This window comes from Zea mays, chromosome 1, assembly GCF_902167145.1.
Source record: "Zea mays cultivar B73 chromosome 1, Zm-B73-REFERENCE-NAM-5.0, whole genome shotgun sequence".
In the NCBI taxonomy this organism is placed as follows: domain Eukaryota; kingdom Viridiplantae; phylum Streptophyta; class Magnoliopsida; order Poales; family Poaceae; genus Zea; species Zea mays.
The window spans coordinates 243,633,375-243,646,439 of NC_050096.1; the positions used below are offsets into that span (position 1 = coordinate 243,633,375).

Consider the following 13,065-nt stretch of genomic DNA (forward strand, 5'->3'; position numbering starts at 1 on the left):
TGTTTAATCCTCTATTCGCAATAGTTAAAAAAAAGCTATTGTTATGATTGTAACAAATTTATTAACGTAGGAATTCAATATTACAATGGTGCCAAAATGGATTGTTCGAAGGAGAAAAATGAAGTACAAATTGACAACCAATTGGACAAGCATGCAGTGGTTGATAATAAATCAGCTCTTGATGCAAACATCCTTAACATGCTAATAGACTATAGAATAACAATTAGTGCTTTTGCATATCAGTGTATTCTATCATGTCGATTTCGTAGCAACGCACGGGCATATACCTAGTACCTTAGTAAATTACCTGTGTTTGCTGTTTTGTTAGCGTTATTGGTATTTGGAGGCATATGAGGTTGATCATAGTCTTCAGAAAATTGAGCAAAAGAAATTGGAAAATTGTTGGGGCGAAGGCGAAGACGCTACCCTTCGCTCCAGCCTTCGTCTTTCTCGCTGTGCCAACGAAAGCAGAAGAACCGGCGAGGTCCACCCTTCGCCTTGTACACTACGAGACGAAGGCCTACGACGACGTCGCCCCGTCCCACGTCCTCACTCGACCTTGAGGCCCACGTGGGATTCGGCCCATTGTAACAGGCCCCGCACGGAGAAGCGTGTTACGGGCCCGATTTGTAATAACTTTTCTGTAATGACAGTCTGTAACCCTCCTTTATAGGAATATTCCGGGGATAGTCCAGGTGCCTGAAGGTACATGCGTCCTTACATTGAGACGTTGGGCACTCAGGCACCTATAAATACCCCCGTACAGTGCCCTTGAGAGGCTGGATTAACAGAGCTATTGCCATCTCAAGTTGAAACCTTGTTCACGTTACTTTCACTCCCCCGTTGGATCAACTTGCCCAGGAGAGCAAGTTCCAACATTTGGCGCCCACCGTTCGTGCCACGAAAAAACCACCCGCGATGGCACCCAAGAGAGCTAGCTCGAAGGCAACCCCATCCGTTGACGAAGCAGCGAAGGCAGCGCTGCTGGCCGAGAAAAAGGCAAGGCCCTTGTAGACACCACCCACCAAGAAGCCTGCGAAGACGACGCACTCAGCAAGCGGCAGCGCAATGAACAACCTACACCCGAAGGTAGTCTCCGCACCTGCAGCTCCGGAGGACAACCGCAACCTCTCCCAGGCTTCGCTCCACCGGAGGGCGCCGACGCCACTGAGGATGGCGAAGTCATCGGCGTTTCAGCCGAGGAACAGCTACAGCTGCGGGCCTTGCGCATCAAGAACCGCAACCTCCAGAAGCAGAAAGAGATCCTCGAGGCCAAGCGCCAGCGTGTCTCTGCGCAGGCCAAGGTGCGCCAAATGATACGCGACGAGGAGCAGAGGGCTCAGGAACTTGAGCAAGAGATTGCGCTCATGCAGCGCGAAGGCCAACTTGATCTGCAACACGGCCCACCCCTCCAACAGCGCGCGCCATTCGAAGACCTGTTCATTCCTCAGCGCGGACCCGCCATCCCGCACGCCACAGCATTCCAAGGTGTCAACTACCTTGACGAGCGGAGTCCCCTAGCGCCGCACCTGCAAGTGTCACCATGGCCCGCCAACTTCAGGGCAGGGACCTACCCCAAGTACAACGGTAGCACTGACCCAACACAGTATATCATGAGCTATCAAGTCGCCGTTGCATCATCTGGAGGGGACGACACCACGATGGCCAAATCATTCATCATCGCCCTCGAAGGCCCGACTCTCACCTGGTACACCAGGTTGCCCTCGTTGTCCATCGACTCCTGGAGAAGTCTCCGGGACAAATTTTAGCTCAACTTCCAAGGGTACCGCCCAGACACCGACGCCTTGGCTGAACTGTCTCTCTGCAAGCAGCTGAAAAGAGAAACTCTGCGGGAGTACTATCGCAAGTTTCTGACTCTCAAGTCACAACTGCCTTCGGTTGATGACCAAATCGCCATTCACTACGCTATTAGTGGCCTTCGGGCTGGCGTCCTTTATAGCCACTGCATCAGAGATCCACCCCAGAACCTCCAGGAGCTGTATCAGCTGTTCGAAAAATATGCCAGATCCAAAGAGCTCCACCAGCGCACGGTCGAGTCCCAGAGGAAACCCAAAGACCCTCCGCAGTCTAGCCGAACGTGGACGAGACCTTCGCAGTCAGACTCCGGTCGGGACGGCCGCAGTCAGCAGCAGGTACACAACATCGCCAACCAGCACTCCGCTGGTGAGCCCCCTCGCCACCAAGATTATCCCCCCAGGGCCGCGGCAATGGAACTCGTGGTCGGGGCCAAGGACGGGCGCAACAGCCGCGCAGATTTTACTGCTTGTCCCACGGCGAAGACTGTGCGCACCCAACAAGGGACTGCCCGGAAACGAAGGCCACCAGAGACAGGATGTCTCGGGCGCAACTAGCCGACAACCCAAGAGTTGTCGCACACACATATCAACAACCCCTGCAACCATACAACCACGACCCCGCTCCGCATCCACCTAACCACGCATACCAACACCACCAGGAGGTACAAATCGTACCTCCCCCATTCCCACCTCCACACCCGCAACAGCCAAACATCCACCACCCCAACCACCCTAAGCACCAAAACAAGAAGACTTCGCTGATCAACCGTATCGCGGAGTCATTCACATGATCTCTAGGGGGTCTAGCGTCGACTTCGACACGAAGCGACAGAAGAGGGACCACTACCACAGCATTAACCACGTCGCCGTCGCCGGTCCAGTCGTGCAGAGAAAGTGGTCCCATGTGCCATTGACCTTCGACGCCAGAGACGTCGACCTGCGCAGCGCACCCCACATCGACGCCATGGTTATCAACTGCAGCGTGGCAGGCTGGGACCTGCACAAAGTCTTAGTTGACAACGGCAGCCAGGCGGATATCATTTTCCTCCACGCCTTCGACCGCATGGGCATCAGCCACAGTTTGCTTAAACCTTCGGACAACCCCCTCTATGGCTTCAGCGGCAAGGGCACCTTTCCTGTCGACAAAATAGAGCTACCCCTCTCCTTCGGTGTAGCACCCAATGCACGAAGTGAGCAAGTCACTTTCGACATCGTCGACATGGTGTACCCGTACAACGCCATAATGGGTCGGGGCTCCATCAACAAGTTTGAGGCAGCCATTCACGAACTTTACCTGTGCATGAAGATCCTGGGTCCGCAAGGCGCGATCACAGTCTACGACAACCAGTAGGCCACGTGCAACATAGAAAGCGACTTCGTTCCAGGGCAAAGGAACGTACACTGCCTCACGGCGCAGCGCGAGGTCCCCGAGGCTACCAGCCCAACCGCCAAAGAGCATGAAAAGGCACAGCTGCAGAGCAACGATGGGACCAAGACTGTTCCCCTCGACCAGGCAACGCCTAAGCAAACAGTCATCATAAGCGAAGACCTTACCTCACAGGACGAGGAGAGACTCCTCTCCTGTCTGTCCAAAAATAAGGACGTCTTCGCCTGGTCCGCCCTCGACCTGGTCGGAGTCAGTCGCTCTATCATCGAGCACAGCTTGGGAATTGACCCTTCGGTGAGGCCAAAGAAGCAGCGGCTGCGCAAGATGTCAGATGAGAAGATAGAAGCCGCCAAGGCCGAGGTACACCGCCTGCTTGAGGCCAACTTCATCGAGCTAGTCGCCTACCCTACGTGGCTCGCCAACATAGTCATGGTGCAAAAGAAGAGCGGCAAGTGGCGGATGTGCATTGATTTCACCAGCCTCAACAAGGCCTGCCCCAAGGATAATTTCCCGCTGCCTCGGATCGACAAGATCGTCGATAGTGCGGCCGAGTGCGAAGTCATGTCACTCCTTGATTGCTTCTCTGGCTACCACCAAATATATATGAATGAGGAAGACAAGGCCAGCACCAGTTTCATAACACCCTTCGGCATGTATTGCTTCATCAGAATGCCGGAGGGACTTAAGAACGCTATGTCCACATTCTCTCGCCTCACCAAAACGGTGCTCGAGAGCCAAGTCGGCAGAAACATATTTACGTATGTGGATGACATCGTCGTCACCAACAAAAGCAAAGAAGACCATCTAGCTGACCTCGTAGAAACATTCGCGAACATGCGGGATGCACGACTTCGCCTCGACCCCGAAAAGTGCGTCTTCGGCGTCCACCAGGGGAAGATACTGGGCTACCTGGTGTCGCACCGAGGGATTGAAGCCAACCCTACCAAAATCCAGGCCATCATCAACATGGCGCCCCCACAGTCAGCCAGAGACGTCCAACGACTGACAGACAGATTGGCCGCCCTCAATAGATTCATTTCCAAGTCCGCAGAGCGAAGCCTACCTTTCCTCAAAACGCTTCGCGGCACAAAAGACTTCGCATGGGGACTAGAGCAAGCGACGGCCTTCGCTTCACTAAAGCAGCACCTGTCAGAGCTGGCGATTCTTACAAGCCCCAACCCCTCGCTACCCCTGTTGCTCTACGTCGCAGCTTCGCCGTACGCGGTCAGCGCAACGCTGGTTCAAGAACAGGACAGAGAGGGCAGGACCAGACAGTGTCCAGTTTATTACATCTCCGAAGTGCTCACGACTTTCGAATGCAACATGACAGAACTGGAAAAAATCGCCTACGCAGTCGTTATGGCTTCGCGCAAGCTACGCCATTATTTTGAAGCGTTCAAGGTACGGGTCACCTCGGACAGGGGACTCGACGAATTGTTCAGAAATCCAGAGGCATCTGTTCGGATCGCCAAATGGGCAACCGAGCTTTCCGGATACCATCAAGTCACAAGTCCTAGCAGACTTCATCGCCGATTGGACCGGGCCAATAACGCAGCCGGACACGCCTGCAGAGAAGGTATGGACCATCCACTGCGACGGCTCATGGTGCCATGCGGGGGCAGGCGCAGCTGCAGTCATTACTTCACCCACAGAGGTCAAGCACCGATATGCAACATGACTCAGCTTTGCTTTGGAGTCCGACAGATGCACCAACAATGTAGCAGAGTACGAAGCTGTCATCCTCGGCCTTCGCAAGTTAAGGGCACTTGGTGTCACCACCTGCATAATCAGAACAGACTCCAAAGTGGTTGCCGGCCAAGTCAAGAAAGATTACACAGCAAAGGACCCCGCACTTATGCAGTATCTCGCGGCTGTCCGCAGTCTCGAGAGACAATTCAAGGGCTTTACCTTGCAGCACATGGACCGAGCCAAGAATGAGGAGGCCGACGCATTGGCCAAGGCAGCCGCCAGAGGCGAGGCCCTGCCCTCCGATGTGTTCTACCATGTCATCGGCACACCAGCCGTCCGCAGCCCAGAGGGCCTCCAAATCACCAACGACACCGAGGGCCACCGCATAGTCAACCTCATCATGACCGAAGACTGGCGGGCACCAATAACCCTGTTCGTGCAGGGATACTACCATCCGAGCAATATCAACGAGGCCAAGCGCCTCAAACACCGAAGCCGGGACTTCACACTCATTGAGGGACAACTTTACAAAAAGGGGGTCAGTCAACCCATGCTTAAATGCGTCACCGAGACCGAATGCGTCCAGATCCTGCGCAAAGTCCACAGCGGAACTTGCAGCTCTCACGCAGGGCCTAGGGCCCTAGCCGCCAAGGTGATCCGACAAGGCTTCTACTGGCCCGCTATGATTTGCGCCGCGAATCGGGTGACGAGGTCCTGCGAAGCCTGCCAGAAATTTTCTCCATGCTCGGGAAACCCTTCGCAGTTCAAAAGTTATCCCCCAACACGTGGCCTCTTCAGCGCTGGGGCCTGGACATTGTCGGGCCGCTACCCACGGCCCAAGGGAACCTCAAGTTCACCTTCGTTGCCGTCGAGTATTTCACCAAGTGGATCGAGGCAAGATGTAACGCCCAAAATTCTAATTTGGATTTATTAAGAAGATTCTTCCAAGAACTAAATAAATGTGGGATCCTTATATAAGTTTAGCTATTGAATAATGTACTTATAAATATCCTCTAAAATATTCAATTTAAGCTATATTATAATAAAGATTATTCCCTAGAAATTATTTTCTACTAGAACAAATAAGTAATGATTATTGAGTTTTAAAGTAAAGTTTTGATTTGACTTCACGTTTAATAGGGACAATATATGTGTGTGCATGGCATCTTTAAAAAAATAATTTCCCAAATAAAGGAATAAAAATGGTTAATTTATACCTCATGTTGGGTTTCTTCGAATGTTGCATTATACTAAAAATACTAACTCAAACCTTAAAGTAAACTTTAATTTGTAATTTAAAATAACCAAGAAAATGGAAATAAGAAGAGAAAATCAGAAAAAAGGACTCCTCGTAGCTCCCTAACCGAAGACTCCATCAGCCCACCCTTTCCTTTGTGATGCCAGCCCATGTCACTCTCGCAGGTCAGCCTAGAGTAATCAGCGGAGCATTTTTTTCCTTGCTTTATTACCCATGCCGGATGCAGCATCTGCATGATCTCATGTGGTGAACACCTCCCCACAAGCTGTCGTAACAAACGTATCCTCTGGGAGATCTCGATCCTGGCGAGATTCGATCCGCATCCACCGTATGCGCTAGGATCGTTAGGATCACAAAAGATTCTCTCCTCTGAACCAAATTGATCGGACCCCGTTCCCTCTCCTGGGTATAAAACCAAAACCACCCCAATGCCGAGACAGCATGTGCCACCATTGGCAGGTAGTCCAAACTACGTGGAAGTATGGGGCCGTGGTATCTCATCTGCTCCAGACGCTCCCCGCCGCCAACGATCTGTGTGCTGCCATGGCTAACTCAGCGGCACCTGGTGGAATGAGGCCGTTCCTGCAGGCCGTGTCTGCAGTCCTCGTGGAGGCGCGGACGTCGCTCCGTGTCGCTCAGATGGAGGGCAGTAGCCTGAATCCGCGTCGGCGTCAAACTCCGCCGCGGTGTTGCCGAGCGCCGCCGTGGTCGGGTTCTGCATCGTGGGCAGGCTCCCTCCGTACCTCAAATCCCGGTAAGAATTTCACCAGCCGCTTCGCTTCCACCTCCGCATCATGTATAGCCTTGCCGTTGTCCGTTTGGTACACCGGGTTGCTGGGTCGGCGATCGCCGGTGTGCTACGCCACCATGCTTCGCCTCTCCTCATCGGTGCCTGGCATGTCAGGGAAGAAGCGGTCTGGCCCATTGATCCATCAATGGACGGTCAAGATCATTTCAGAAAATAATGGTTCAGCTTGGAAGTTTATGACCGTAGATCTTGGATCGCATGGCCGATGGCGCACGCGTTGTTTTGACCGTGAATCCTGAATCCGGTGGTCATCGTGGCGTACCGGTTCGGCGCACATGGGATCTAATCCTGTGCGCCCATCTTTGAACGAATGACCGTGATCCAAACTTACCCCTTCGCGGGTACACTTTACAAAAGAAACCCCATGCTTTTAGAATTTAGAACCCGCGGTCCATGGACTCTATTCTCTGAGTCTAGGGAGAAATTGCGAGTTAGCCCCTAGGTTTCTCTGCTATTGACGCCCAGTCCAGACAACAAAGAAAACCAGATAATTAATATTAGAAATTGAATTTTAATACAAAATAATTCTAGAAACTTGTATAAATCATATTTAATTCATTCTAACTCCAAATTGAGTCATTCCAGTCTCTATAATTTTGTATTAATAATGTTTATCACCTAATACCTTTGTTTAACCATGAAACTTGAATTAAAATTGCTCAATTGAATTAATCTATTCTAGGTGCTAAATAATTTCAGAAATTCATAACTCAATAATCATAACTCTGTTTTGATCCATTCTAGTTGCATTAGTCTCATAATAATATTTGTTATTATCTTGTAACTTTGTTTTGTCATGAAATATAGGTTAAAATGTTGCACTTAGTCTATTCTATATTTAACCACGTGGATCTTCAGAAAACCATAACTTCATAACCGTAGCCCCGAATTTAGCGGTTCTCGATCCCACGATCTCGTAGCGACGCGTAGATTATTATTACTCAGTTATTCTTATGCTTGGTGTGATGTTAATTTTGCCTATACATGTTTGTCTGTATTGCTACGACTAGCGTGAGGTCACGAGTCACCTGAAGAGCAAGTTGGTAACTGGATTCTCAAGTGCCAGGCAAGTTGTGCCCTTGATCACTTCTTTTTACCCAGCCATGTTCTGATTAATCATAATGATCTGCATAGGTTAATTTTGATGGGACCCAATAGGTTACCCTAGTTTGATTATCTTTATACCTTGTTACCACTGAACTTTTTGGGTAGTACTTGCTAGTGCTTTATGTGGTTTTGGGTAGGAAGATACATTACTCATGATTATACTTTTGTTATCCATTGTTATTTATCGTTCATGATAAGATCATTATGTTAATTGGAACATGGAGCGACCACCCGGGAAAACAGTGCTACCACAAGGGTATAATGGGACGCCCTTGGCTGATTAATTAGGAAAGCTAGTGGAGGACTACCTTACCCGAAAGGGGCAAGGGCAGTAGGGGAGTGGTCAGTGTAGGGAGGCCCTCAGGAGGATTTTGCTGCGATGGCGGTCCTGCAAGGGATTCCTGCATTGGAGTTCCTATAAACTGTAGCAGGTTTTCTGAAGCTAGTGGAACTTTGTAAAGGCCTCGTAGTGTTACCCTGCCTCGCCTCCTCGGTAGAGGTGTATGGGAAGTCGCGATCCCTTGGCAGATGGGTAACATGACTTGTGGGTAAAGATGCGCAACCTCTGCAGAGTGTAAAACTGGTATACTAGCCGTGCTCACGGTCATGAGCAGCTCGGACCCTCACATGATTAAATTATGGAACTAAATTCAATTTGTCATATGCATTGCATCGCAGGTGAGGTTGTTACTTTTACTTCTTAATTGGGTTGGTATTTACTTATACTTAGTAATTGCTAATAAAATTTTGACCAACTTTAAAAGCAATGCTCAGCTCTAACCATTCTCTTTGGTAAGCCTTACACTTCACGTGAGCTCCCACCTTTGGCGAGTTCATGCACATTATTCCCCACAACTTGTTGAGCGATGAACGTATGTGAGCTCACTCTTGCTGTCTCACACCCCCCCACAGGTCAAGAACAGGTACCACAGGATGAGGCGCATGGAGGATGCTGTGATGAGTTCGTGAGTGGTCTAGGTCGTCGTCTCCCAGTCAACTTTGGGTTGCTGGACCGTTGTCTCCTTATAATGTATTTATTTATTTATTTTGTATAGAACTCCTGTTATGTAGTAAAGATGTGACATTCGATCCTGTGCTATGATTCATCATATGTGTGAGACTTGGTCCCAGCACACCTGGTGATTATGTTCGCGCCCGGGCTTTGGACCCCTAAAACCCGGGTGTGACAGAAGTGGTATCAGAGGAATGTTGACTGTAGGACGAAACCTAGATAGAAATGGATAACCATTATCTACTTACCTCTACTACTCTGATTCTTCCTAAACTTTTCTTAATCTTTTCTCATCTATTTCCGCTTTACTCTGATTATTCTTATCTTTTTGATTCTAAAGACAAATGTGGATTTCACACTTTGAAATCCTGTGTGCCTAAAGTGACCTTTAGGAATAGGAGACCTACACTTAGGAACAAAAATCAAAACTATTTTTGTCAATATTTGTATGCTTGAATGTTTGTTCTTGTGATACATGTCTGATTTGGATTTTTGATTGAGTGTGATGAGTTGTGGAGTAATATCCACAATTATATCTGCATATACATATAGAAAAAAATGCTTATAAAAATAACTAGATAAAGTAGATTATCCCTCATTAAAGTATCTAGCCTAACAATATCCATCTCAAAAGATCTTAACTTATCCTAATGTATCTAGATTCATCTTATCTTGAAAAGATTTTATGTCATCCTAATAGATCTAACTGACCTCAAAAGATTCTATCTTATCCTTATGGATTCATCTTGCCCTAATAAGCATATTTACCCCACACTAGTAACAACCATGATCTAATCCAAAGTAATCAGATACTATCTAGTCTAATCTAGTCATATCCAATCTAGTCTGGATCTTATCTAATCTAATATGTTCTAATCTATTGTGAGTTACTTAATGCTGGTACAAAGGATAAGGCCATACTCCTAACTCATTTAAGCCTAAATTGGTGACCGGGATTAACTCGGCCATACCCCAACAACTTGACCTACATAATAGGATACCTGATCTGTCCAACTAATCAATCAAACTAAATTCTGAATAATCTCATTTAACTCATAGCCACCTACTAAACTAGCTACTCCACCTACTACTTTATCTTAACTACATGTCCCTAATTCGGATAACAACTTCAAGAACGAAGATCGAAGATGATCGACCTCATCAATCAAGGAAGGATAAGATTCAAGTCAGATCTTCAAAGGAATCAAGATCCACAATCCGGGATGGAGTCTTTCTTTACCGTACTCTTTCTTACCCAAACCTCTCTATGCTTTAAAGACATCTTTTACCATACACAATAAAGTGGATATACATACCCAAGCTTCCCTAATCACCTTCTAATTTGTATTATAAAACTTAAAAAAATGGGAATTAAAACCACTTGAAAACTTAAAACATAGACTGCAAACCAAACTTATTGCAACCTCTTTCTTACAAATCTCGAGGACGAGATTATTTTTAAGGGGGGTAGAATTTGTAACGCCCAAAATTCTAATTTGGATTTATTAAGAAGATTCTTCCAAGAACTAAATAAATGTGGGATCCTTATATAAGTTTAGCTATTGAATAATGTACTTATAAATGTCCTCTAAAATATTCAATTTAAGCTATATTATAATAAAGATTATTCCCTAGAAATTATTTTCTACTAGAACAAATAAGTAATGATTATTGAGTTTTGAAGTAAAGTTTTGATTTGACTTCACGTTTAATAGGGACAATATATGTGTGTGCATGGCATCTTTAAAAAAATAATTTCCCAAATAAAGGAATAAAAATGGTTAATTTATATCTCATGTTGGGTTTCTTCGAATGTTGCATTATACTGAAAATACTAACTCAAACCTTAAAGTAAACTTTAATTTGTAATTTAAAATAACCAAGAAAATGGAAATAAGAAGAGAAAATCAGAAAAAAAGGACTCCTCGTAGCTCCCTAACCGAAGACTCCATCAGCCCACCCTTTCCTTTGTGATGCCAGCCCATGTCACTCTCGCAGGTCAGCCTAGAGTAATCAGTGGAGCATTTTTTTTCCTTGCTTTATTACCCATGCCGGATGCAGCATCTGCATGATCTCATGTGGTGAACACCTCCCCACAAGCTGCCGTAACAAAAGTATCCTCTGGGAGATCTCGATCCTGGCGAGATTCGGTCCGCATCCACCGTATGCGCTAGGATCGTTAGGATCACAAAAGATTCTCTCCTCTGAACCAAATTGATCGGACCCCGTTCCCTCTCCTGGGTATAAAACCCAAACCACCCCAACGCCGAGACAGCATGTGCCACCATTGGCAGGTAGTCCAAACTACGTGGAAGTATGGGGCCGTGGTATCTCATCTGCTCCAGACGCTCCCCGCCGCCAACGATCTGTGTGCTGCCATGGCTAACTCAGCGGCACCTGGTGGAATGAGGCCGTTCCTGCAGGCCGTGTCTGCAGTCCTCGTGGAGGCGCGGACGTCGCTCCGTGTCGCTCAGATGGAGGGCAGTAGCCTGAATCCGCGTCGGCGTCAAACTCCGCCGCGGTGTTGCCGAGCGCCGCCGTGGTCGGGTTCTGCATCGTGGGCAGGCTCCCTCCGTACCTCAAATCCCGGTAAGAATTTCACCAGCCGCTTCGCTTCCACCTCCGCATCATGTATAGCCTTGCCGTTGTCCGTTTGGTACACCGGGTTGCTGGGTCGGCGATCGCCGGTGTGCTACGCCGCCATGCTTCGCCTCTCCTCATCGGTGCCTGGCATGTCGGGGAAGAAGCGGTCTGGCCCATTGATCCATCAATGGACGGTCAAGATCATTTCAGAAAATAATGGTTCAGCTTGGAAGTTTATGACCGTAGATCTTGGATCGCATGGCCGATGGCGCGCGCGTTGTTTTGACCGTGAATCCTGAATCCGGTGGTCATCGTGGCGTACCGGTTCGGCGCACATGGGATCTAATCCTGTGCGCCCATCTTTGAATGAATGACCGTGATCCAAACTTACCCCTTCGCGGGTACACTTTACAAAAGAAACCCCATGCTTTTAGAATTTAGAACCCGCGGTCCATGGACTCTATTCTCTGAGTCTAGGGAGAAATTGCGAGTTAGCCCCTAGGTTTCTCTGCTATTGACGCCCAGTCCAGACAACAAAGAAAACCAGATAATTAATATTAGAAATTGAATTTTAATACAAAATAATTCTAGAAACTTGTATAAATCATATTTAATTCATTCTAACTCCAAATTGAGTCATTCCAGTCTCTATAATTTTGTATTAATAATGTTTATCACCTAATACCTTTGTTTAACCATGAAACTTGAATTAAAATTGCTCAATTGAATTAATCTATTCTAGGTGCTAAATAATTTCAGAAATTCATAACTCAATAATCATAACTCCGTTTTGATCCATTCTAGTTGCATTAGTCTCACAATAATATTTGTTATTATCTTGTAACTTTGTTTTGTCATGAAATATAGGTTAAAATGTTGCACTTAGTCTATTCTATATTTAACCACGTGGATCTTCAGAAAACCATAACTTCATAACCGTAGCCCCGAATTTAGCGGTTCTCGATCCCACGATCTCGTAGCGACGCGTAGATTATTATTACTCAGTTATTCTTATGCTTGGTGTGATGTTAATTTTGCCTATACATGTTTGTCTGTATTGCTACGACTAGCGTGAGGTCATGAGTCACCTGAAGAGAAAGTTGGTAACTGGATTCTCAAGTGCCAGGCAAGTTGTGCCCTTGATCACTTCTTTTTACCCAGCCATGTTCTGATTAATCATAATGATATGCATAGGTTAATTTTGATGGGACCTAATAGGTTACCCTAGTTTGATTATCTTTATACCTTGTTACCACTGAACTTTTTGGGTAGTACTTGCTAGTGCTTTATGTGGTTTTGGGTAGGAAGATACATTACTCATGATTATACTTTTGTTATCCGTTGTTATTTATCGTTCATGATAAGATCATTATGTTAATTGGAACATGGAGCGACCACCCGGGA

At 47.2% G+C, this 13,065-nt stretch overlaps 2 protein-coding genes across 2 annotated transcripts; both read left to right on the forward strand.

Moving 5' to 3' along the window:
• Nucleotides 1-6,565: 6,565 nt before the first annotated feature.
• On the forward strand, nt 6,566-9,158 carry LOC109943761 (uncharacterized). Its single transcript, XM_020547259.2, has 2 exons — nt 6,566-6,905; nt 7,970-9,158. The coding sequence occupies exons 1-2, from the start codon at nt 6,593-6,595 to the stop codon at nt 7,972-7,974; spliced, it is 318 nt and encodes a 105-aa protein (XP_020402848.1). The 5' UTR covers nt 6,566-6,592; the 3' UTR covers nt 7,975-9,158.
• A 1,100-nt stretch (nt 9,159-10,258) lies between these two features.
• Nucleotides 10,259-12,850, forward strand: LOC103643535 (uncharacterized). The gene is made up of 2 exons (XM_008666709.2): nt 10,259-11,667; nt 12,732-12,850. The coding sequence occupies exons 1-2, from the start codon at nt 11,355-11,357 to the stop codon at nt 12,734-12,736; spliced, it is 318 nt and encodes a 105-aa protein (XP_008664931.1). The 5' UTR covers nt 10,259-11,354; the 3' UTR covers nt 12,737-12,850.
• The last annotated feature ends 215 nt before the right edge of the window (nt 12,851-13,065 follow it).

Excerpts from the sequence above, each read along its gene's own strand:
- LOC109943761 (XM_020547259.2), top strand. The coding sequence starts at position 6,593 with ATGTGCCACCATTGGCAGGTAGTCCAAACTACGTGGAAGTATGGGGCC.
- LOC103643535 (XM_008666709.2), top strand. The coding sequence starts at position 11,355 with ATGTGCCACCATTGGCAGGTAGTCCAAACTACGTGGAAGTATGGGGCC.